General features: G+C 35.8%; 2 protein-coding genes across 2 annotated transcripts; one reads left to right on the top strand and one right to left on the bottom strand.

The window, feature by feature from the left end:
* The first annotated feature begins 96 nt into the window (after window positions 1-96).
* On the top strand, window positions 97-15,320 carry LOC135685106 (translocation protein SEC63 homolog). Its single transcript, XM_065200912.2, has 22 exons — window positions 97-358; window positions 1,109-1,214; window positions 2,603-2,717; window positions 3,451-3,566; window positions 3,710-3,771; window positions 4,084-4,142; window positions 5,050-5,100; window positions 5,658-5,766; window positions 6,225-6,319; window positions 6,689-6,824; window positions 7,164-7,256; window positions 8,189-8,334; window positions 8,517-8,569; window positions 9,068-9,162; window positions 10,504-10,586; window positions 10,841-10,909; window positions 11,308-11,454; window positions 11,951-12,084; window positions 12,748-12,931; window positions 13,740-13,838; window positions 14,310-14,414; window positions 15,070-15,320. Exons 1-22 carry the CDS (start codon window positions 238-240, stop codon window positions 15,184-15,186), a joined length of 2,295 nt encoding a protein of 764 aa, XP_065056984.2. The 5' UTR covers window positions 97-237; the 3' UTR covers window positions 15,187-15,320.
* A 1,131-nt stretch (window positions 15,321-16,451) lies between these two features.
* Window positions 16,452-23,796, bottom strand: LOC135685112 (microfibril-associated glycoprotein 4). Its single transcript, XM_065200917.2, has 4 exons — window positions 23,257-23,796; window positions 20,034-20,358; window positions 19,486-19,612; window positions 16,452-18,510 (listed from the first exon to the last, which is right to left on the bottom strand). The coding sequence occupies exons 1-4, from the start codon at window positions 23,307-23,309 to the stop codon at window positions 17,837-17,839; spliced, it is 1,179 nt and encodes a 392-aa protein (XP_065056989.2). The 5' UTR covers window positions 23,310-23,796; the 3' UTR covers window positions 16,452-17,836.
* Window positions 23,797-27,271: the final 3,475 nt, after the last annotated feature.

The following is a 27,271-nucleotide window of genomic DNA, read 5'->3' as shown; positions in this document are numbered from 1 at the left end:
AAAAGTTTTGAAAAGAAGAGTTATGAAAACAGTAGATAACTCAAACACAAGGCTTCGATGCGACGCAATAGGGAGTCATGCGAAGGAGAATCTATTGTTCTTCAAATTGAGCAACACGGTATGGCCTAAGTTAGAACTCAACGTGAGAGGTTATCAACCTGTGGACTTTTACCGATTAGAACACATAGCTGTTTGCAAAACAAAAAGTTAGGTTTTGTGTGTAATTAAGAATTCAAAATGACGATGCAATTCGAGTACGACGATAAAGGGACAACGTTCTACTATTTTCTGTTGTCTTTTTTCGCCATGATTCTCCTACCAATTACCTATTTTTTATGGCCAGACAAGACCAGTCAGAGTAAGTTTACTTTTATGTTAAGTCTATGTTCTACAAAGGACCCTCTATTAGAAACAGAGAAGTTTTTCCACACCCATGAACAGATTGCTGTATTTAACTGTATCTTATTTCCTCCTCAGAGAATATGATGGCTGAACGTCATTACTTCTCGATGTCTTACACACATAATATACTTCTCAGCGTAATATTTTGAATTTCAATAGCACCATTACCCAATGCGTAGTATATTCTAAATGTTTAAATAAGAATTAATGTGCACAAACTATTGACTGTAAAAGCTATTGACAAGACATAGAAAGCATGGCCATTTGATTTCTATTTAAGTTATGGTGTAGCATGCAGGACAGTTTACATTGACCTCAAGCATGTATCAGCCATATAGTCTGTAAACTGGGCTATTAAATATAACTGTTAACGCTGATAACTCAGTGCTAGATCTCTATCAAGTTCATTAGTGAATTAAGCAATGTCATTACATGGCAATGCCAAAAATGGACAAGATTAAGGAACCAGAAGAGGAACCTAACTATGCTATTTCACTTTTAAAGTGAAAGAATGGTGTGTTCTCAACTACTCCTGTTAGTTTTAAGCTACCAGCTTTAGGCTACAAGCTTTAAAAATGGTCTGAAAAGAATGTAAACTGCCATTTGTTCATGGCCCAAGCTAGATAAAGTCCATACTTTTTTGGGTTTTTTTATTATCAACTTTAGCATGAAATTTGCAATCACTTTGATTTACTTTTTTCCTTAGGCAAACAAAAGAAAAGTGACAAACCTTGCTATTGTTCACCATGCATGGAGAAAAGGGACCTTCTAAAGAGATTGGAGCCAAATAAAAAGATTGTAAAGCAAATCACGTGCGTCTCACTTCACCTTTCCAAATTCTCTAAGATTACTTTTGATTTACCATTAATGACTGAGTATTATTTTCATTTTATCAAATTAGTGTTATGAATAGGATATTTTTGTTTCCTTGTATAGCACATGTTAACAAACTTAATTGTATTATCTGCTAAAACTTGCAATGGAATAGGAGTTGTGTTCACACAAAAGGAATAGCATGATGAATGCTACAAATAATTAAAGTGAGAAACGTTACACCATGCTGTCAAATACAAAACAATTCCTTTTCATGTCACAACATATAAACTAGGCATTCCCAAAAAGGCCACATTCGACCAGCAAACCTAACAAAACTTTGCTACATTCCAAAAAAGTTATGTTCCTCTTTTGTTTTGTTTTAAGAAGTGGTAATAGTGTTTAAAGAATGTGAATAGTTTTCAAAGAATTGGCAAGTTAATGTATTTTTGCCTTTGTAAATACTCAAATGTAAGAAAAATTAACAACAACTCTGCAAGGGCTAAATAGCCCAATATTTTGTATCTTGAGCTATGGAAGCATCAAAGTTCATTCCCAAGTGACAAACATCCAAACCTCCAGCAATAATTATAGTTTAAAACAGCTTTCTCATTGTTGAAGCTCATCAACAGCAATGTTAACCCAAACAACAGGCATGCAGAGGCACCAATACCTGTTTTTTAGTAGCTTTAAACCTGATTTTGGCAAAAATACTAGTAAAACACAATACCAAATGGCATTGAACTTTTTGAATTCTATTACTTATAAACAGCAATACAGGCACTTATAAACAACTGGTCCTTGTTAAATGTAGTCTGGTAGATTTGCAAGTTGTAAAATAAAAAAGAGACAGCATTCGCTCAACCAGTTGCACAGGACCAGTTGAAATTGCAAGCACAGCTTGGAGAATTTCAAGTTTCTTTATATTCTTATTCAAAATACTGGTGACTGGGAGCAAACATCTAATCTAGAGAGATTAAGGGTGAAGCAAGAGGGTTGCAGTTCTTTGTTGCTATGCTTTTCATTTTGCTCTACCCTTCCTGGCCCGACCTATCCTTCCTGGGTACAAAACAACATTAATTTGGCCCCAACATAAAATCTGACTTGAGGCTACAATTCATGCAATGCATTTGATAGAGACTGTGTAGCAATATTTCTTTGCTGATTGCACAAATGTATCATTCACTTTTTTTTACTGAGCAATATTCTCAAAGTATGCTTGATATGTTGAAGTGTATTCACTGACAACCCTATTCTTTCTTTTTACAATTGCAGTGTTACTCATGCAAGTTCAAATTATATTCAAGAGCCCCTCTTCCCTTTATGATCTGATCTGTCAATCATTTTTGAAAGGTTCTGTAGTTTGGTAATATTCTTCGTCTCACAGGAGAGCAGTTTTGATAATTCTATGGGCACTACTAATAGCTGGTGTATTCAAAGTTTCCCAGTTTGAAAAAGAATATGCAGAATACAATCCATATAGTGTGTTGGAGATTGATCCTGTGAGTGTTATTATTATAATTTTATGCATAATCCTGTAAACATACATCTTGTCAAATGAGTTTCAATCTAAAGTTGCAAGTGGTTTGCATAACAATCAGTAAATGTTGGACATTAAACACATATTTTGTTTTTTTTTTGCATTTTTTTACAAATTTATTTATTAAGGACTATTATCGTACCGATGGCCGAAGGCCTAGAGAAACCAACTTCAACAAAATAAGAAACTACTTTGAGTATCAGAGTGGCATGTTAGAAGCAAATTACAAGAAAGTAAGAACAGCTGAAATATAAGGCTCTCTCAGATAAAAACTTTTGGCTTGTTATCTTATTTTAAGCTAATTGTTTGGTCTGTCTAATCATCATATTGAACACATGGAGACCAGTTATGTCATGGAGAGGGGCTCAGTTGGGGACAGGGGGCTCAGCCCTCCTTGCTAAAATTCAGAGAGATTTTTTTTGAGGGGGGGGGGGATGGCTCAGCTCTAAACACTTTGGCTTTTTATAGTTCATTGTTTGGTATATCTGATTTATAGTCTGGGTACTAAATATGCTGTGTGTTTCAAATTTTGACATACTGAATTTTCATTGTTTTAAGGCATTTTGTAACTTTAGCCTTGAAGTGGACATGAATTTGCTGATCTTTTTAAAGACTTTAACAAAAAACACCAAATCATGTTACATATTAGCTCACTACTAACACAAGAACACTGAACTGATTTCACCATTTCACAGGGAGCTACTACATCAGAAATCAAAAAGCAATATCGCAAGCTGAGTTTGAAGTACCATCCTGACAAAGAAGAAGGAGACTCTGTGAAATTCATGAGAATTGCTAAAGCTTATGAAGCGTATGTTTTTAATTTTTGTTGATGACTAGAACCCTTAATTCAGCATGTATTTTTAATGCGATACTTTATTTTCTCTGCCCTCCCCCTAGTCCTAGGTCTTGAAATTTTGGTAAGGTTGCCACTGTTTTCTCTCCTTCTTGCAGTTTAACAGATGAAGAAGCTAGGAAAAACTGGGAAGAGTATGGCAATCCTGATGGACCTCAAGGTTAGGACCAAATGTTCAGAATTCATCTTTTGCACTAATTCATAATGTAAACAATTCAATTTTTTAGCTGCCAGAATGTTCTAAATGTTTCAGAAAATTCCATTTTTTATTTTGATTTCAGATATTTCTGCATTTTCAATTTTCTCTTGTCACTCATTTCCTAAAGTATTGTTATTAAATATTTTGAGATTAGATTATTCATTTTCAATATATACGACCTTTTCTGAATTTGAAATTATAAATACTGTTGTCTTTGTTTAGTTTTGCAATCTTTATCACTTTTGTAATTATGGAAACATCTTTTTTATTCAGCCACTACCTTTGGTATTGCTCTCCCATCATGGATTGTTGATAAGAAAAATTCTATGTGGGTAAGTCAATTCTTAAGGAATTTGAAGCATTGAGTAAGAGCCCAGGCGTGGCCATAAGATTTTGAACAAGGGAGCAGTAAACAGCTCTCTTAGTAATCTTCAGGTGAGTTATCTCTAGATAAATAAGAATAGAAAAAAAGGAAAAATCGATTTTCAGGAGAGCAATTTGCTTTTTGGAGCAATTTAGGAAAGCAATCTGTAACTACCCTTCAGCTTTTGAGAAGAGCCTGAAGAGGGGACCAAACACGTAGTTGCATTTGAATCAATAAAGCCTTCAGTTGAATGTTTACAAGACAATTCAGCTCTTGAATGGCACCTAATCATCTAGATGGAGTCTTTCTTTAAGGATAGTTCCAGCTATGGCCATCTGAGGAGAGCCATGGCCATCTGAGGAGAGCCCCTATACTGGAATGAGTTGCAGTTCCCCTGCTCACATGCCATATGTCCCCAAATAATCCTCCACCTTCGAACCCCCCCCCCCCCCTTGAATAGGCTCTCATCCTAAAGTAATTTTGGCTAAAAAAGCCCCCGTTGACTGTGGTATTACATCGACAGCAATAAATTTATCCAAATATATATCTCCATTTTTAAGCATACTGACCAACATCAAATAAAGGAGGAAAATTCAAAGCCCTCTTAGAATAAGCCCCCCTACCTAAGTTATATTTTGCGAATGCAGATAGCTTATTCGAAGACTTTAGGTGTAAGGACAGTAAAAGTACCCCTTTAACTCAAATTATTCGTCAGTTTATCAACTAATTGACCTGGTATCGTCTCATCGCAGTATCTTAGGCTATGGTGCTTGATAAAGAGGTTTAATTAAAACACGACTCGAGCAATATTTCAGAATGCAGTACAGCCTGTATCGATATTTTTCAATGTTAATATAAATGCTAATCTTTTCTAGGTTCTTGCTGTTTATGGGTTGGCATTTATGGTGATTCTACCTGTGGCTGTTGTAAGCTTTTCAAACATTTATCGTTGATTTTTCTATACTTAGCTCTTTCTCTTATCTATTAATATCTTTTTATACTGATATATACTAAAGTTAAGTATTCTTCATATTTTGATTATTTGAATAGCATCCATGCTGTGGAATTGGGATTGTTGCTAATCCTCCTTCTTTTTAAAAGGTCTCTTAATAAAACATATTCTTAGTTGATATTTTCCGCATTATTTATACGATTTTACAACTAATTTGCAGTCTAACCCTTCATAAATTTTCATAAGTAAATAAAATCGATACTTTTATTCATATTTATTCATATTTGCTTTGGTGTATAAAACGCGATGTATCTAAATTGCGACTCCTGATTTCACGCTTAATGCGGTCATCAGAGAACTCATTTTGGTTGCTTTTCTGTTGGATTGATAGAAACTGAGTAGTTGTCGGCATGACGAAGAGGTTGTCGGCACATTGGTCAATGATATGTACCCAATACGTATTGTTTTAAATGCATTTAGCTGTATAGGTCTTTAGCACCCATAGTATGTAATAATTACTCCATCTTCCAGGGCACGTGGTGGTACAGATCAATAAAGTATAGCTCTGATGAAGTTCTAATGGACACTGAGCAAATCTACTGGTATTTTCTACACAGGACTCCAAACATGTCTCTAAAACGTAAATATCTTTCGTCAGATATACAAATAATTCTTCAAGTGCGCCTTAGCTTTTTGGGAACTTGATGGTGATTAATGTGTTTTACAATCAATAAATAACTTGATTGTCAATTGCCGCGTTTAGAGAAAGCCATTTACAAAACTTGACGTTTGTTCGGTCTAGGTGTTGGCCTTTCAATGATTCAATGATCAAAAGCTAGGTTTTGATACATTGTTAATAGAAGCTTTTTTTCTCTAAGTGCTGATTTGCATTACTCATGCTCTCTTGACTTAGAAGCATTCACAATAATTTTCCAAGCAGGCAATTCTTCTTGCCTTGGTTTGCTATTTCATAAAGTAAACGTAACTCGTTTTGGCAATTTCGTTGGAAATGCTTTTCCGACTGTCAATCCAATCGGATAATACGGATATCCTTTAAATGTTAGCGGTAAAGTAAGTGAGTGTAGCTGTTGTTTGCAGGTATCATTATGATTCTCGCAGCCTCTTTCGAATTCGAAAAGGGGCACAACAATGAAGTGCAAGAGAGGCCTAGTGACAATATAGAGATACCTATGGTATGTCCCTTTTGTATTATTCATGCGAAGTTTGACAAGTAACCTTGATTGATTTCATTATAAGGAAATCAAATTATTCTCTGGCCAAATCTCAAATGTGCTTCGTTAGGCCACGTTCTCTTCGTATACACATATTATGATGATATTATCTTCCAATCACCCATGCTTGAATGTGATGTTACAGCTCGTCTGATTGATAAATATTTTCACATATATATATTTTTCAGTTCATTGATGCACACGCTTAATCATTGCATCATACCAAAATCAAATCATTTATTACTATTTAAGAAGATCTGATCATTAATCGTTCTCATTGATTCATTGAATCGCAGAATCATTAACGAGTATACTTGTTCTCCTTTTTAGTTAATTGGCTCACTGCCTAATTTAAACGAGAAGAATAAAGAAATTCCTTTATGTTACCCATACAGCGTCAAAGCTAGGGCATTACTGCACGCTCATTTATCAAGGCTAGATTTACCAGCAGATACTTTAAGTCAAGGTAATTTGTCTGTCTTTTATCATTATGTGCTTCAATTTGTCGTTGATTTCAGTCAGCTTTGGCAGTGCCAATTTGAAAATTAGCTGTAAATCTGTCTGTATAGTTTTGAATGCAATATTATAGAAGTAAATTGATATGACTAGCCATTTGTGTAGAAGCAATCAGAGTAAAAGATTAAAGCCTTTGGGACAGGCGGAATTTTACTTACGAGGAAGTCTAATAATTCGACCGATAAATATAGACAGTCAAGGATGATTTCAGTGACTAATATATTGATTGATGTCTCATCCATTTGAAAAAAACATCTGCAGGCTTTTTTTGTCTTATTGCTATTTTCAGATCTGGAACTAATCTTAAAGAAATGCCCGTATTTGATCAAAGAGATGATAAGCATTGTTAACCAGCTGACAGCAATGGCCAAAATGGGTAGAGGTAATAACCATATACCATATTCTTACAGGATAAATTGTTCAGTATACTTTTTCACTGCTATCGTTAAGGGGTCCGTTTGTATAGAGTGATAGGATGAAATATACCAGAAGAAAAGAACAGCAAAAGGCCAGTAACTGTAAATGAATTAGTTTTTATCTCTTACGCTTCAGTTTTATACCAGTCCTTGGATAGATTATATGGGGGTATAGGGGTACCCTCGATGCAAAAATGGGCGGCTATCTCATATGGTGATATGGTGTCAACATTGCGATTGTACTAGCGTTGGAATAATTACATTTAGTATTCACCTCAAAAGAGAAGCAGAACTTAAGAAACTTTCAGTCTTTTTCAGTCGATTTCAAGCCTCGTATAGAAATAACTAAAATGAAAATAGTAAAAAGTTATTTGTACCAATAGACCTCCAGGCAAAGATAAATTTTTGTAAAACTTGTAATGAACCGGCAGTGGAGAATTTATTAGTGGGTAATGATTCAACGAATATATATAGACTGTTGTATTTCGAATGTTGCCGAAACCTTATGATGTAAAATATTTATTTGAAGCAATACGCAATGTGATAAGCCTTGACTACAAGATTTGCGAACTAGTAATACCTGCAGAGAAGTAGTTGAATTAGCTCCTGATTGCCGACACTAACCCTTCATTCGGTGTACATTGAGTAGAACAGTGCTAACTTAAACTCCAAATCGGAATCTTTTAGTGCATACCAATTTTATTCAAAGATATATTCAATGTGCTCTTGCTGTTAGGGACTAGTGTTTTGAAGTTGCCGTCATCATGTGTGGTATTCAGAATATATAAAGAAGTAATGAATCAACTCTAAAGTGGGAATTTATTTGTTTATTTTTTTTGTCGATCAATATTTTGAAGTCATTATCAGGTTGCGTGTTATTGCTTGATTATCATTTCAGTAAACGTTGCACCAAGACTTGAAACACTAGAGAACTTAATGAAATTTCACGCAATGATTGTACAAGCCGTTTGGGAATGCAAGTCCCCATTTTTAATGCTGCCGCACATCACACAAGATCATCTAAGACATTTCACTACAAAAAAGGTGAGTCATCTGTTTCCTAGATGTTTTCCCATCGTGTTCAATAGAAACCTGCTGAGGCTGCAACCATATGATTGACAGCTCGACATCTTTGACAAGATTGTTCGAATTACTATGCATTTTTAATTTCAAATTTATTTTCTTTTGTTGTGTCGGCTTGCTAATGTTATGATTTTTGTTTTTAGCGGCATATCAAAACAATTCGGCATTTTGTTGGTATGAAAAATGACGAAAGAAGGTCTGTAGTTTAAATTAAAATTAAAAGCACCTTATGATAAGTTTCAATTTTGCATAATAACTGAATCAGACTATTCAAATAGATATCAATCAATCTTCTATACTGATAAGAATAGTATAGAATTTTAGAAATGTAAAACCTTGAATGTGTCGAGAAAAAGGCCCCGATAAATATAATCTAGCTTATTGTAAGGGTGTGGGTATATCCTCTGCCCCATGCACCAGTCTTTCTCTCTATAATGTTTCTTTTAAAAGGACCTTTTTCTCAATATTTGACCTCCTGTCTTAATCTTTTTTTAAGTTTTTTTTAACCTTTTTTAGGCCCATCCCCTGCCCTCAATGGCACCAAAACTGTGTCTGTGTAACAATTGTTATTCGATTACATATATTATTAAACCTATTAAAAGAATAATTAAATTTTCATATTTCATTTAAATTGTTTTTGTAAATAGTTTAAAAGTTATTTCAATTAATCAATATTTAAATTTCAATCTTCCAGGATGCTTCTTCGTACACTATCTGACGAACAGTACCAAGATATAATTAATGTATGCTGGTCTTATCCACACCTAGAAGTCATAGTAGACGCCAAAGGTAGGCATAGGGTTGTGTGCAATTATGTATTCATTGTAGAGGGTTTGTTGTTTTTTGCTGGTTTATGCATCCCCTTCGAGGAGATAAAGTGTTTCAGTCTGTGTCTGTTATTGTTTCTGTGTGACAATGTTTTATTTTGTTGACTTTCTTTGTATTCTGCAGGTGCTAGATTGCAAATTGTTCATTCTTTTTGTCGATACAGTAAAAACCCGCCTAAAAGAACCTGTTTTTATAAGAACCTTGAGGCTGAAATTTAATCTTTTGAAATCTTATAATAAAGAACCTTCAAGAGGCTGAAATTTGGAAAGGTTCTTAAATATATATAAGAAAAAAGTTCTCAGAGTGGTATTTTTAAACCCTATTCACGCTGGCAAATTAAACCAGCTTAAAGTAAATCAGGTTATGGTAGCTATGTTTCATTCTAATCTAACAAAACAAATTCATTTGATTGGTTGAAATTTAACATAAAGAAAACTGGTTTAAGTGTGTCCATTAGAATTCCTGCGGTGGAAAACATTCTTAATGTGTGCAAGGCCTGTACGTATATAAGAACCTTGTTAAGAACCTTTTAGACTGGAATTTAGAATAGCAGCCTGTTAATTAAGAAGCTATCCAGGCTGCCAGAAAAAACCCTAGGTTCTTTAATGCGGGTTTCTACTGTACATTAAAACTAAGAAAGATACATATATAGGCGAAATTGAAAGGAAGGGGGACGGAAAGAATGGAATCGAGAGAAAAGAGAGATTTATAGATTAAACGGGGGAAGAAAGAAAGAAGGATAAGATTATAGTTGTGCATGATGGGTGAATAACGGTAGTGGCTAAAAAGGTTAATTTATTTAAATTTACTGTGAAAAAGGCTTTGTTGTGCAAGGCAGAATGGTTTTAAGCTCCTACTTCTATCCTAATGTGATGATCAGTTCCATCAGGCAAATGTAGCGTGTACAGTTTTGTCTATACGACATCGAGCATTTTATGACAGACTGGTGAACAATAATTGTATTAAATGCGCCAAGACATGTATCTCCCTGAAATGTTTAAGACATAGTCTCGTGTTTATACTGGGTGATCTCTTCAACACACAAAGTGCTGTTATCAGCGAAGGCCCTGTACACAGACAGATCTAATGACAGTACGAGACCGACTCGTAGATATGCACAACTATTGCAGATGGTCCTGAGATTAAAACTTGAGTAGCGACTTAAAAATGTTATGCTCTTCGCACCAACGCATGCACGTTTATACTTATTTTATTTGCCTGACTGAAAATATAAACAGTCGGAAAATTCAGCATGTATATATTTATGTGGTCCTGATTTTTTCGCAAATCTCGCTTTTGTAGTTATGGACGAGAAAGATGCTGACGTCATCACTGCAGGCTCAATAGTCACAGTCAATGTGGAGCTGAAGAGAAAGTGCTTAGGGGTGTGTGAATCATAATCTCCACATACCTGACCTATAGCTTATTGTATTTTAAACCATTGAGTAACTTCTTTTCCACTGAGTAGCTTCTTTTAACAATAACAGTTTAATGTTGGTATTGACAGGATGAGATCATAGCTGTTGCTGCAAGTAGTGACATTTCTAACTAATTAATTTTCCAAACAAACCATTCAGAAAGAGGTATGTTTGTTTAAAATCACCGAGCTCCCTCTCTGAGAATCTTTTTCTTCTTGCAGGATTTCTTCGAAGATGATACATCGTCTGATATAACGATGCCTAAGGTTGAGGAAGAACCTGAATCCAAGGTTGGTTTGTCAATTATGTCAAGATTGATATTGTTCCCTACAGAATTATTTCTGCTTTTATTGCTCACTTTGTTAAACAGTTGTTAGAATGCTATGCAAAATGTTTAATTCGCACCTTTTCAAGAAAAGAACTTTAAAATATTTTTTTGCAGAGATTTTTATTGACGCTAACAAAATGGACGTATATGACAGGACACTCGACAAAAATTTGTTTCAATGTTCTTTTATTCCAAGCTAATTATTCAAATTTTCATTTGATTTATTCTAAAACACCTTTTCTATTATTTCACTGAAAACTCTTTGACCTCTTTGTACCAGAGCAAGTATTCAACTTTTTTAATTATAATCCATTTAATTATCGTGAATCACTTTTTTTATTCAACTGATTAAATTTTCAGGAGTCAACGGTTGTCAATAAGGGCTGGCAGAAAAAACAAAAGAAGGGAGGGAAAAAGCCCAAAACGCAGCCAAATAAACAGCAACAGGCTGCCAAAAAGAAACAAAAATTATTAAAAGAAAAAGAAAAACTGGAGGCTGAGGCAAAGGTTTGACATTTGCTTGGTTCTATGAATCCAATTTTGTTTGCTTTATCAAAAGCACGTCTGCTTGAACAGAAAAAGGCCACGCTGTTGACTTGATACTGGTTGTTGAATGAGTAGTGCTTCGTGTTATACAACGGGGATCCTTTTTCCCTGCTGCCAAATATTGCATATGCCCCTTCTTGAGGATGTTCCCAACGGTTTTTCCGGCAGTAATCCGAGTCTGGATTTAAAGGGGGGCCAAGGTTCAAAAGTGGTCTTCCCCGCTTTATTTATTTCAGACAAATAAATAAAAGATACTCTTATCTATTCCCCGAAGTTATTTTTTCAGATGCACCGAAGAAAATCCGACAGGTGTTAGTGTCTTTTTATGGCAGTTAAAAAGCCCAAATTCAGCCTTTTATTGAAAGTCAGTAAATGGATGAGCTTGCTGTCGCTACTTGTGATGCAACCCTATTTCTTTGTATTACTCTTTGAAAATACTATTTGGTTCGCGTTGTAGAAAAATGAAGAGAAAGAAGAGAAAAATGGAAAGAAATCCAGCAAAGGTGACAAGGAAACGGATTTTGATTCAGGAGCTGCAGAATTAAACGAAGATACTGATTCTGAGAATGAAGATAATGGCGATGAATCAAGGTGAGTCTTTTTTGTACTTTGGAACTGAAGAAGTAAGGTCAATTATTTTTGTAGACTCCACGGGTGTAAAAATATACTACACAAGAGCAGCTGGGGATATCATTGGAAGCAGATGTTTTCTAACTCAAAGTTTGATCTTCGAAAGTCGGAAAGATTTGAAACAAGAATTCTAGGTAGCTATTAGTGCAGTGGCAAGAGAAGATGATTGTTAACAAGATCCTGTATTTCAGTTTGATTTTCATCGACGTTGGATTAGGGTTTTGGTATTTTAGTCCTTTCATTTTTGCTTATGTTTTTATAAACTTTGAATTTCAGTCAAAGGCTTTGTGATCTGGCTTTTTATTAGTTTCAACGTATGCTTGCTAATGTTAGAAGAATATAAGACAGTAAATAGGCTCTTCAAGCTATTCTCTGTGTAGATTAAACAAGTAACTAAATGCAATTCATATTTATATACAACTACCAAGCTACAGGCTCAGTTGCTTGATGATCGCATTAAGCGTGAAAATTAGAATAGCAACTTAGAACCGCCTTGTTATATGCGCCAAAAGAGTGAATAGCTTGGCCTATACGGCATCAACCATTTTTTGACAAAGCGGTTTACAGTAAGTTTCATAAGTATCAACCTTCATCTTTTCAAAACATTACCCATTTGGTCGATAGAAATTCAACCAGAGATTCTGGCAACGAAGCAAATGATGAAGATGATGATGATGACGTCGATAAAGACGTTGGCCTAGACGATGATGAGTGGGATACTCTTCAGGCCGATATTGAAAGACCAGAAGCAATACTGGAAGCTAAATCAAAGGACAGCTACCCTGTGCATGCGCCGTATTTTCCATTGGTATGCTCTTGGTATTTATGGTTTACATAAAGCAAAAGACAGGCTGTGGAAGTCTTTTGTTTCTCTTTCAACATTTGTATTTTAAGACTGTGACCACTTGAAAATAAAGTCTTCTAGTATTAATGCTCTGTCTTCTGTAAGAGGGCAATGCTTGTCCACAGTTTTTCACAAAGATTTCTTTCATTTTCGATATACATAAGTGAACTTAGAATGCCGTGTATGTAATTCTAATGTCTACCTAATCTAGGAGCACAACAATTCTCTGAGATTAGTTTTAAAACTATATTCATAAAAAAATACTAACACACTTGCTAGTATCTAACAACAGTCTTTAGAAGCGCAGCTTATCCTTGTAGAAAGTCTTGATATTTTTTATATATTTGATCAAGCTATACCCAAAAGTATTCCTTAGAATGTGGCTCGATTAAAGCTGCGTTTCTACGGACTTGTCCATTTGGAACTTTTTTAAATTGGCTACGCTTGGTTCCTCCCAGTGTTTGCTCATAACTGTTAAAAATGATTTGTTATTGTATTGCTAGCCGTATAAAAATGGATGCTATTACGAAATAGGCCCTTTTTGAGCTGTGGTCGTTGAAACGGATTAAACTGTTCACAACTGATACCGATAGAAACCGTGGTAATGAAAAGTCTTATAGCTATATTGTTTTCTGTAATTAAAGTGAATGTAGCCTCGTTGAAACATCGAGCATTAAGGGACTGAGCTGTACGGAATCGCAATGAGCACTTTAGGAAAAAATGCAGCTGAAATTCTAAATTTTTTTTACGTGGAATGTGTTTGCTTTTACAGGAAAAACAAGAATACTGGTGGGTGTACATCGTCAGTCGGAAAACAGTTTCTTTAATAACTCCTCCACAGTTTATCACCTGTCTAAAAGATGAACACAAGGTCAGTGAATGTATTTAAGACTGATCAATGGGTTTATTGGTTTTGTTGCAGCAGTGTCCTGTTACCATTGGTAGAAAAGGCCGGGAATGCATAAATCTGTCGTGCCTATTCCAGGTCCGCTATTTATCATCCCCGTTCCACATCTGAACATGAAATTCTTTGCCTTGGTCATTCGTCGTGTGCTTTTGGCGTCTAGCTGGATAAAAGAGTGTTTGAAGTTTTTGTTTTGCGGAATAATCTGATGTAACCCTAGCCTAAGCAAATCTTGCTTTATGCCACAAAAGTTGGCTTATTAATTGCTCAGCAATCTGGCTGATTTACAGGGAGAAAGATTTAATTGTTTGTTTATTTTGTTTGTTTTTTAAACAGTCGTCAACTTTTGAGATTGGCTACTCTCCTTCTAAGTCGTATAATTATGCTTGATGTAGTTGTATTTTGCTGTGCTGTAAATGTTTTATTATTACTCTGCAGGTTTCACTCCGGTTCTCTGTTCCTGAAAAGCCGGGCATTTACCACTATCAAGCGGTAGTGCGGTCGGACTCTTACATCGACTTTGATATGTACCAAAATTTCAAGGTCATTATCGATAGAAATTATTTAGATGTAGAAATTCGCCACATTTCCCTCATTCACTGCTACTTAATTATTATATTCAATCGCAAAGAACTTTTCTTAGGATTATATTATACTAACCTTTGCACAACTATAATTTCGACAAAATTGCAGTATAGTTTTGTTATTCAAAAATGACATTAGTCGTATCCATCATCAAGTTATTATTTGAATCATATGTTATCGCTGAACGTGCGAAAACTACTTGATGTGACACTTTTGTTGCTCGACTCTTCTTGATTCTTATGGGAGAAGTTCTACTACTATATCGATCCATAGCATAAGAAATTTTCTAGGAGCAAGCAAAGCATCAATGGAAATTTAAGAATCATATTAATGAAACTGCTTCCTTTGCATGCTATGAAAATATTGCAGCCATCTTGAAAATATGCCATTAGATATAGTTTCCTATAGATACAGATATAGTTGCAGTTTTCCATTACAAAATAAAAATTTTTAGATTCAGTTATCTACCAAATTTTCAATCTGTTGTCAGTTAATGCATATTTTATGTCTAGCTTTTTAATAAGTGCTTTTATTAATAAAGTCTTGGGGAACCAAAAGGATCATTCTTAATATTTGCTATTCACAATGGTATGCGTCTCATTGCTTTGAACAGATCGAAGTTACTGAAGCGAGGGCCGTGGAGCTCGGTGCCCAATGGGATTTCACGAGTGACGAAGAAAAAGACGAAGATAGCGGAGAGAGCATTTATGAGACTGAGGAGGAGGATTGATTATGAAAAAGTAGTCAAGTAAGAGGTCAAATCATTATCGATTTACATCACAATGTTTTCTTAGAGCTTTTGTTAATAAAAGAGCATTTAGTAGATGGGTAGGGTGAAGATGAAATGATAACTATGCATGAAAATTATGAGGCTCTTTATGTCGTGGTTCTCGTCGTTTTTTTTAATTCCTGTTTCAAAAGGTTTATATGGTTCGAAGTATACGGAAGCATGCTCAAAAAATGTTTTTGTAAGATTCACTTGGACAATGGAATGGAAATTTAATTTGATCTGTATAGTTTTTTGGCTTTTTTCCCAAGCTATTATAGTCTCAAATAGCTTATCGTCTCAAAAGGTCCCTCACACCTTTTTTTTCTCTTTCTGGGGGCCCACAGGAAGATCTGGAGCATTAAAATTTCACAGATATAAGCCTTATTCCATACGTGAAACAACTGAAAGATTCATTTTTGCTTTTTAACTTTAATTGCAGCCATAAACTACGTCGTTCTTGTGGTAGTCCTTATAGATCCTTGATTTTTTGCCGTGAGTTCAGTCATAGCCAACCAAAAAAGACATTTTTCATGGGATCTTAGAAAGATTCTACTACCGAACCTTTCTTTGCGATTTTTAACTCGCTAATATCAGTCATAAAAATTAAAATATAAGCTGCTAGTGTCATTGCAAAGCTAATTTTAGAAAAGTTCAGAAGTTTCGCAGTCGCTTACTTGAAATTTAAATTTCCATCAAAGAATGCTTTGTGAATGTGATTAAATCTATTTCAAACACAATAAGCTCGGACCCATCTACAATATTGTTTTTAAAAAAACCCGGCAGAATTTTCATCCTGATTGTTATGATTTGGATTCAACCCATAAGCCACGCAGATATAAGGCTCTTTTAGGCCATGAACATCTTGCAATGCTACGATGACTCTACGACTAAAGTTGTTCAAAAACTCTTAATGAATGTTTTGACGTTCTTGCTGCTGGTTTATATCTCAGACAATTCGTGACAGATTAAAGTGACTTTGCACAAATGCGTATCATGGTGCTCGTCCAGACATGGTTAATAGCCAAAAGGTCTAAAAACCTTTTGTATGACTTCACAATCATTTAATCTATAATCATTTACCTGGCGCTAGACTGTTCAACCTCTTATGATAAACGTAAGCGTGTAATGATAATTGTTCAACCTCTCTTGTGTGCAATAATGAAGCAATAAACATATACCCCGTTTTTGAAGCCAGAATAATAATAACAATAATAATAATAATAATGGAAACTTTTCATTTTGAATTCCTGTTAAAACTACAATTACAAATCTCACTATTACAAGGTAATTTGTAACTGGCTAGCCTGTTTTTACAAAATAAGACTATTACAATCGTAGTAAAGAGAAAAGAAAAAAAAAACGTTAAAAGGGGAGTAGCTCTGGGTTAGTCCATGTTTTGTTCCTACAGCAAAAAATGTAATAGGTGGTACGAATGGATATCGTAGAAAGCTTAGAAATGAGATATCGTTTGTGTTGATCATCGATGGAAAGAGAGTGACACATTTCAAGGAATGAGCTGCATGAGTCGCCGAAGATGCCAAGAGAGCTGATGGAGAGATTTACAAATATGACAGATTTGTAATAATAATAATAATAATAATAATGATAATAATAAAAATAATAATAATAATAGTCAATTTATTTAAAGTTGGCGCTACATAGCTATTTACAGTGAAATGAGCTTATCCAAGCTAACTGTTAAAACTACTAAATCAATCAAATACATACGAGATTAAATACATAAAATTTTAAGTACATAATATTCCATTAAAAACAGAATTTAGTGGGTAGTACTATAAAAATCTGAGCTATTTAAAACGATAGATTTACAAAAAACCAAGCTGTGGCACGAACATCCTACATATTTTGCATGTACAGTCGGTGCCATTCCAGCTTTTAGTTTCTTTCTTAAACTCATTAATAGATTGAGCATTCCTTATGTACTGAGGTAAAGAGAGCCAAAGACGCTGCCCTCTATATTTGATAGTTTCGATTCCATAAATGGTCCATAAATGTTCTTACCCTTGGTACCATGAATTCATTATTATTTCGCAAATTATAAACAGCATGACGCTCGCAGAAAATCTCCCTCATAAAAGGAGGGTTGATATTTCCCTTTGTTTTAAACATTTCAATCATTAGATTTCGCAGGTGTTTTACATGAATATTTACCGAGTCATCAACCCTGTTTCCAAACGCCCTCATTTATTCCAGCACCCTATTTGTTTGTTTTTGAAGAGTTTTCCCACAAACCCTGTGTATTCCATCTTCCCTTTTATCAGAGATTATAAAGGAAGAGAATAAGATATGCGCTCGAAATAAGAATGTATATTTATGACTTCCAGTCTTTGTTATTCTGCAAGCACCCAGCGCTTTGCGTCTGCTTTTTAGTTTTTTACAAGGTTTTTTGGTGCTTTTTGTCTGTCCCGCATTTGGATTATAGCTTATAGATCTAATAACAGCTACTCAAAAACAGCTACTCCAAAAACATATTATTGATTGCCAGATATCTCTTCAAAGTAATTCACCGAGTCGTGGTGAATGTGTCTTTGTGCATTGGTGATTTGGCTTGTGTGCTGTCCAGAAAGTAAGCTACCCTCATGTGCAAGCCCTAAACGTATCTAATCTTCATCTCTGAAAACGTGATACCCCCGTAGCATCCGCATATCCCATACCAAGTCATATATTCTGCATACTCATATGCTGCTCCACTAACATTACCATACAACCCATTTAGGTTAGCAAAGAAGCACATATTGTGCCACCATCCTCCTTTGTAGATTAAGGCACAATTTGCGTCTGGTAAACCGTCATTGTCACTGTCGAATGTTGAGAATCTCATCCCATTTGAATTTTGTTTTCCTGTGGACGTTAAACTATTCGCAACTGTGCTCTTCTCGCTGAAGCTTCCTACGGATAACTTGTAATAATCGCTCTTGTCATTCACTGCAAAAGTGGCGTACTCTGCAAATTTCTTTTCACTGCTTGTCAAGCTCATAAGTTCAATTCGCAGTAACGCAGTCCGTCTTGTTAGATAGAATAACTTCTGCAGACCAAGCCAGAAGCTTCCGTATAACGAACCAAAGCCTTCTTCGTACTCTTTCCAGCCCCTTTCAAAACTCTCTCTGCCGTCTACTCTCCGTTGAAACACTATCCAAGCATTTTGGTCTGTCTTAAAGTCGCAGTAAACTGAGAATGCGTTGTTAGAGGTGGATGTTGGGTTGATGACATAAATGCCGCTCTCTGTATGTCCATCTCTCTTCACATCATCGCAGTCTTTCCACGCTGCAAGATTGTACAAAAAGCGTCCAGAAACGTGAGATATTGCAAGGAAACGATATGCGTGGAATCAATGTACAAGTAACGAACTTGCCATTAGCAGTGCAATTAGCTAGGCATAATGTGTTATTATTAAAAGATAATAGAACTTCTATTTGCCTGACCCACATTTTGATCGAGTAAGTTTCCGCTCAAGAAGTTTCTAGTTGGAAACCTAAGGTTCCAATTGTTTTTTTTGGGGGGGGGTGCTAAATTTTTGTTAATTTTTGGTGCAGTCTGTATTTGTGTTCAGCCTGTTTTCGAAGGATGCCATTGGTGCAGGTTTGTTCCAAATAGTTTCTTTTTTATTTTTGTTCCAAATAGTATCTAAACATTTTTGCATTAACATAATGTGATTGCAACTATAGGAATGTAATAAAATGCCTTCGTTATATTTGAGAAAGAGATGTAAGAGATGTACACTACAAAGATTCCGGTCGCCCTTCGAAGACTGTCTGATTATTCAACGATAATTATACATTACCTATATACGGTTATCTGATAATAGTTTGTAAGCAGAAAAGCAGCCAGCCAACACATCCTTGATATGTGTACAGTGGGGTCAATTATTATTCGGGGAGAGATCAAGCGTAGCAAGCCTATTGTGGCTAATGGCAAACAGCAGTGTGCTGTATATAACAGGCCTCAGAACTGCAGAATTTATTTCAGGTGCATCCCTGTAGCAGAAATCGTCGTTGAGGTAAACAAGTGGAAATCTGTTAACGTTTAACTACCCCCCTTCTTACAGTCAAGAGCATGTGCAGTAAGACGCTCGATGCATGTGCTTTTGCTGTGCGAGGACGCCCCCGGGGTTTGGTCATGCAACGCAACTCCTCTAATTTTGTTGCCTGTGCAGGATTTTCGATTTCATATGGCTCACATGTTCACGTGAGATGAATCCTTAAAGAAAGTTCGAAATTGAGACAAATCTTCGGTACTTACGCTGATGACAATCCATACCGATTTCGTGTGGTGCACAGTTGTAGCATCTGTAACCAGGGCATGTACAAGTATCCATGCATAAAACATTCTCTCCGCATGGGTTGCTCTTCCGGCATATGTCTCCTACCTAGAAATAAACCGGCCAGTTTCCCTGAATTACTATTAGCTGAAAACTAAACACTGGATTGCTAACCACGATAAAACAAAACATGACAAGAGTGTGAATTTTTTTGTTTTCCAATTTGAAGAAATGTGTGCATTAGGAGAAGAGCGGGTGCATGTCTCCAACGAACTTTAAGAAAACCAGGCCAAAAGTGCCGTCAAATTTTACCCTTTTTATGTACTGTGCTGGAAAAGTGCTGAGTCAATTTATTACTTGTTACGAAAATGGCATGGCTGAGGTACCTTAAAACCTATAAAGCTTAGTACAGCACAATTTGCATAAAATATCAACAGAACATGAACAAAATAAATGTTTGATTATAAAGTTTTTTAGTTTCTGTAAAAATTTTCCTTCACTGAAAATGGCCGTAAATTTCAAAGCATACCTTTGTTTGATTGTAATCTGTTGTTGCATACACCCAGTCCATTTTCTTCTCCAGCACCACTTTATAGCGAACATCTTCAGTTGTCCTGTTGTTGAGTTCGCATATATTGTCTCCGATCATTTGGTAATTTATCGATTTGCATGCATCAATGAACATACAACGTGCTTTGCATTCTTGCATTGTAGTAAACATGATTGTATCTATAACGGACCCTGGCATGACCTCATTTGACCTTTCTATGCTGAAGTTTGCTGTATGTTGACACTGTTGTCGAAGAATATAGCCTTCGCTTCTGGATATACAGAACTGAAGCAGTGATTGTGTGCTGGAAAATAGAAGATGCTATTAATATGATTTAACTTTTCCTTTGATAAGAGTGAAGGCCTTACATTGCACATACGAATGCCCTGAATATATGTAGCAAGGAAAATGTATTACCCCTTTTGTCTTTTATCCTTCGACTGTAAAGTAAATCCAATATTTTTTTCCTTGACAAAGATCAGCGATAGCTACTTTACTAGGCGTTTTCAAGGCAAAAAAAAATTCAGATAACGACCAACCAAATACCGAATGCTAGAGGACACTGCAGCAGTCAAATATGAAATGAAGGACCTTGGAATGAATTTCACAGCACTCAAATACCAAGTACGAAAGGCTCTATAACTGAACCTTGCAATGCTAAAACACAGTTTTGAAAGCTTTTATTGATGAACCTTGTAGCATTCTAATACTAGAAATGAATGGCTTTATGACTGAACCTTGCAGCACTCAAACCCTAAGTATGAGAGCCTCTAGAAAGGAACCTTGCAGTACTAATGTACTTGATATGGGAGGTCCTAGGACTGAACCTTACAACACTCAAATAGAGAAAATGAGATGCCCTTATTAGCTTTGAGCTTTCTTATTGTGTATTATGAAATGCCTTATAATCGAATGAGAGGAATGAACCCTGCAACAATAAAAAACTACGAGGACTGGTCCTCGTATCACTCTAATACTGAAGACGAGAGGCCAAGAACTGAACTCGGAGCCATTAGATATCGAATATGAGAGGCCCTATCGATAGATCTTGCCGAACTAACATACTTGATATGGGAATAAACCTTGGAGCTCTGAAATACTGATAATGAAATACTAGGAATGTACTTTCAGCACCCTGAATACTTTGTAAATTCCTGGATTAATTTTCAAATCTTGACGTCACAAGCCTTTAATAAAAAACATGAAAAATTGTTGTGCTGTTATGAAAAAAGTGTTAAAATGTCTTGAATTATTTGCTTGCGAAGACATTCGGAAAATAATTCTAAATTATTTTGCATTTTGTTATTTGAAAATTAATTGATTGGTTTTTTAATCAAAATATTTTGATTATCATTCCTGCTTCAATTTTTTCTTTGTTGTCACCCATAGCCTTTACAAATCTTCCTCATAGTCACTCAGTGCCAAAAAACAATCGGCAAGTCTTCTTCTTAAGGCTGATTTCCACGAGGCGAATTTCGCACCGAATTCGCTGCGAATTCGCTTCGAAATTGTCTTTGATTTCCACGAGACTGCGAATTCACTGCGAAATTATATAATAATTTCCGCCAAAACTCAACTTTAAGGCGCCCATTTTCAGAACTGCACGCATGGCGAATGTACCAAGATTTCTTACAAATCAAGCAAATTTACCATGCTTTGAATGGGTATTAGGTGCTGCGAAATATTTCGCCGAGAAAAAGTAGAACTCTTTTCTACTTTCTTGCGAATTCGCTGCGAAATCGAAAATCAAAACTGCGCATGCCTTGATGCCTTCATCAGCGATTTCGCCGCGGATTCGCTGCGAAATTCAGCTCGTATAAATCAGCCTTAATTCTTGCTATTTGCAAGCGGCAAAAACTTTTTCAGCGTGGTATTACTCCAATGAATATCTATGTAGTATTGCTTGAGTATTACTCCAATGTATTTCTGTATAGTATTGCTTTAGTATTACTCCAATGAATATCTATGTAGTATTGCTTTAGTATTACTCCAATGTATTTCTGTATAGTATTGCTTTAGTATTACTCCAATGAATATCTATGTAGTATTGCTTTAGTATTACTCCAATGTATTTCTGTATAGTATTGCTTTAGTATTACTCCAATGAATATCTATATAGTATTGCTTTAGTATTACTCCAATGTATTTCTGTATAGTATTGCTTTAGTATTACTCCAATGAATATCTATGTAGTATTGCTTTAGTATTACTCCAATGTATTTCTGTATAGTATTGCTTTAGTATTACTCCAATGAATATCTATGTAGTATTGCTTTAGTATTACTCCAATGTATTTCTGTATAGTATTGCTTTAGCCTGTAGCATTCAAAATCTCTACGATCTTTTTCAACATATCGAGAATAGTGATAAAACAGCAAAGTGTTCTTAGACTATGAAATTTAGTGTTACTACGATTTATGTTAGTCTTATGTTATGTAGTTCTGCAATAAGATCATTCAAGAGATATGTTTTGCGTCCTCATTCCATGTGTAACGTAAACTGGAAAGTAACCTCTGGACCTTTATCTTGAGAACCTTCTTTCAGGCAAGCAATGACTAATAGATGGATAACGTATGCAGACTCTCTAAATGATTTCCTGCTAGAAAAAGCACCTTAATGATACAGGCATGAAAATCACCATATGGCTATTCTGTAAAAGATTCAGTGCGTGCTTTATATCAAACTTAAATCTACTTCCAACAGCAAGGAATTGTCTGAATGCGATTTTTAAGCGAATCACATATTGCTGGGTTCCCTTTACTCAGACAAATACGGGGTGCCTGAGGTGTATGTTTGTTGTTGGATTAAAACATTATATATCTGGGGATAGGTTAAACTGTAGATTGAATACTTTGTTTCTGCTTCTAAAAATATACTTGCTAGGAATAAAAGTGTTTTTCTTTCAATGAAAGGTAGCTATACTATATTTCTCATCTGATTTGTTTTTAACTTCCGCTTACTTTGCCGTACAGAAACCTTTCAATTTTTTACAAAATAACAATATGTTAACACTCATTCTCTGCCTATTTAGGAATTTAGATCCATACTTAACCGCTAGGAAAGTGCGCAGAAATTAATCATATTGTAAACTTAAAAAGTTCTGGTTAACATGCGAACTCCATAAGCAAGAAGTATCTGTACATCATCATAAAGAAGAAATAGAATATTGAAATAAAATATAGGTTCAGATAAAGCAACTCACATTAAAGCGAGAGTCAAGCTCTTAAAATCCATGCCTGCACTCATCATGTCCATAAGTCGCTGAAAGCCGCAACAATTTGAAAATACGTTGTAGTAGTCACCTGCCCTCCCATCCGCACTGAATTGAAGCTGACAAAAACAAGAATCGACTATTTGACATTAATTTTAATAGCTTGATAGCTATTCAGACGTTTCATTGAAGTGACATCTGTGGGCTACGGAACCGTATTGTCAAAATATAATTTTGAAGCCTTTTGAAAGTACTGACCTGCAGCACTGGTGGGCCGTGTGAAATGATACTGGGACGCGGGAAGGGGCTAATGTGATGCAAACCTCAAGCTAATTTGTGGCGTATTATGCAAATGTTTTGCCGTTGCTTTTTTCATTCACCAAAGAAGTTTCTTTAATCTTCTTATATAAGCCGATAACTCTCCAGTGCTGCAATTTGGGTTTTTTAGAACCTTAAGCTTGTAAATATACCAAAACGAGACTGTTTCTGTAGATTTTCTTTCAATTAAGATCTACCCGTTTGGGTGTCTACCTACTCAACATAGCATAGCATAGCATAGCATAGCATAGCATAGCATAGCATAGCATAGCATAGCATAGCATAGCATAGCATAGCATAGCATAGCATAGCATAGCATAGCATAGCATAGCATAGCATAGCATAGCATAGCATAGCATAGCATAGCATAGCATAGCATAGCATAGCATAGCATAGCATAGCATAGCAGAGCATAGCATAGCAAAGCATGGCATGGCGTGGCATAGCATAGAATAGCAAAGCATAACATAACATAACATAACATAACATAACATAACATAACATAACATAACATAACATAACATAACATAACATAACATAACATAAAATAACATAACATAACATAACATAACATAACATAACATAACATAACATAACATAACATAACATAACATAACATAACATAACATAACATAGCATAACATTTCGGATTCATGACTCAGCGGATTTTGGTACGTTTGAGTATACCCACTCCTGTATCATGACTCGATGCCTTTAAAGATTGTAAATAAAGGGGACAAAGATAGAGCAAAACTAAAATTCTCTTGCTCCTTCCTATGCATGGAAACGGACTTGAATATAACTATATCACGAGAAGGTAGGAAGGAGTGAAGGAAATGCGGCCAACGAAAGGAACATGTTTATAGAAAATTGAGGAATATAAGGCTCTGGGAACACTGGTTTCTGACATAAAACTCATTATGTCTGTCAAAGTGGAAAACCGACATTAATTGCTAATCATTTCCGTTTTCCAAAACCTGCTCTGGGGCAGGACGACGGAACATTTGAGGGATTAGTGAATTTAGGTTCAGTGGCAATTTTGGTTGGCGCACTGGAAAATCAGCATTTGTTTACTAACAAGCCTAATCCCTTTTGTCTATGAGCAATATGGATTACGTTTGTCAGAATCTTTCCCTGATATTTTGTTCAGTGCACCCAGGGCCTAAGCACCTTGTTTTTCCAAAACTGTCGAGATTAGCAGATAACTAATGTCTTGTCAAACAAATGCTGTCGTAAGCCTTCGTGGTAAACACTGTCCAAACAGGAATTCAAAATTCGTGCAATTAATTGCTTAAAATTTGATTTGATTAGTTTTACATCAAAAACCACAAAAGTACCTGCCTTTGTATTGATTCTATCAATGTTAGCAAAATCTTATTACTTATCCAAATGCAAGAAAAACCAGCATTTTCACAAGAAACCGTTGTTTTTTGCAATTAGATGCATCATCCGGATGACTGGTATATCCGTTTAAATTGCCTGGAAAGAGCTGACCGCTTTAGAAAATATCAATAGCAGATAAACGCAGTTCACAATTTTGTTAATTACTGAGATCGGATGCATGGCCACGGGCTCAGTTTGTGGCACTTTCTGGCAAAACAAAATATACCGGATGATAGTGCAATCAAAGCACGTCCAATTATTGAGAAGCTTCTACTTGTGAAAAGAGTTCTTCATATGAAAATTTTCTATAGGGTAATCCTTTTCAGGGCCTCCGACGAAGGGGGGACCGGGGGGCATGGCCCCTTCACTTTTTTGCAAAACAATAGAGCCTTTTTCAAAATCTTTTGTTATGATTGTTAAATTTTCTCTTGCCCCCTCCCCCTACCTTCCAACCTGCGTCTGAGCCCAGGCTTGCTAGACATCATTCCATACTATTTTCATTCTAGATAATGCCTTTAGCGACGTCGCTATAGCAAAAGAAATTAGATGTATTTTATTTTGCTGCAGATTACATCTTTGAATAGCCAAACTACCCCACAACTTGATGAAACGGTCTCACCTCACAATTTCAAGCCATTGTATAAGCGCATAGATACTGAATAGAAACAGCATAAAAAAGATAATACCCCATTTATTATTCTTTTTACTAGCCTAGGCGACTGTGCGAATTGACTGAATGACTATTCACCAGGGCCGTCGCCAAGCACTTTCACTTGGAGAGGGGGGGGGTGCCAGTCACCAATTTGCTGACAAAATAGGGCGTGGTCTAAGATAAATCAATTTCTGGGTGTGGCATTTTGACGAAATTGATTTTGTTTATCAAAGAGTGTGTTCTCGTTAGTCAATCATTGCTTCGATTTTCAAGTAACTGAGGGTACTTTCTTTGATTTTATCCTAGAAGTCAAGTTTTGAGCAATGAGATATCCTCATTATTTCAAATAGTTCCGCACGTTGATCTTACTGACAGGACTGCCGAGAGGCTTTGGAGGCCTTGCAGGAAAACTGAAAGACGAGGCCTCTGTTGTTTCGATACTGTCAAAGTTGATTTAAAAGGTGGCCCATGATCAACTTCTTTCTCATATGAAAGATTTTGGTCTTCTTTCAGACAACCAATTCGCCTTCCTTAAACTACATAACACGCAAACATCGACACTGAACATGACAGAGACTTGGTTCAGAAACATCAACGAGCAAAAAAAGAATTTAAGCGTATTTTTAGATCTAAAAAAGCATTTGATACTGTCGACCATGATGTTCTGTTAATGAAGTTATTAGCCTACGGAGTCACTGATTTTGCACACTGTTGGTTCACTTCATACCTTACCGAAAGAGAGCAGTATTGTTATGTAGATGGTAAATCGTCAAACAAGCGTTTAGTTCAGTGCGGAATACCACAGGGGTCGTGTTTTGGTCCCTTACTTTTCATCATTTATATGAATGATTTTGAAAAATATCTGAAAAAATCCAAACCAAACATGCACGCAGACGACACAAGCATTTCTTATGCCTCCACAGAGATCAATGAGATCTTTAACGTCATAAAGGGCGAACTTGACCTTGTATCATCCTGGGTGAGGCAAAACAAACTTAGCCTAAATGAATTTATGTTGATAGGGCACCCAAAACAAATGAAAAGAGCCAAAGACTTCCCTGACCTAGAGATAGAAGATGAAAAATTATTCAGAGTTAAAAAAACCAAAATATCTAGATGTCATAATTGACGAAAGCATGAATTGGGAAGAGCAACTCAAAACCGTAAAGCAAAAGATAAAAAACGGTTTGGGGCGATATTTTATTTCAAAAACATCATTTCCCAGAAACAACTGACAACTGTTTGTCGAGCATTAATTGAAAGCCATGTGAGATATTGCAGCGTCATTTGGGGAAGTCTGTCAAACTCTAAAATGACATCCCTACAGAGATTGCAAAACAGGACACGCAGACTAATTGAATGTGCAAAGCACAAAGATGGCTGGGTATGTGATTGGCTCAATGTACCAAATTTAATAGAAGATGACAGGCTGATTACTACATACAAAGTAAACAATGGACTCTGCCCAGAGAACCTCAAAAGTAAATTCACTCCTAGGTCGAATATTTCGAAATATAACACATGAAAAATTGATGATTTCGAAATTCCTCGGCTTCGTCTTGAATATAGCAAAAAGTCTTATGGGTACCAGGAAGCAAGTACCTGGGACGAGATCCCAAAACAAATACGAGATGCCGCCTCATTGAGCTCCTT

The sequence above is a fragment of the Rhopilema esculentum genome, chromosome 15 (assembly GCF_057945365.1).
Source record: "Rhopilema esculentum isolate cy_ngs chromosome 15, ASM5794536v1, whole genome shotgun sequence".
NCBI classification, from domain to species: Eukaryota; Metazoa; Cnidaria; class Scyphozoa; order Rhizostomeae; family Rhizostomatidae; genus Rhopilema; species Rhopilema esculentum.
This window is presented reverse-complemented; position numbering and strand designations above follow the sequence as displayed.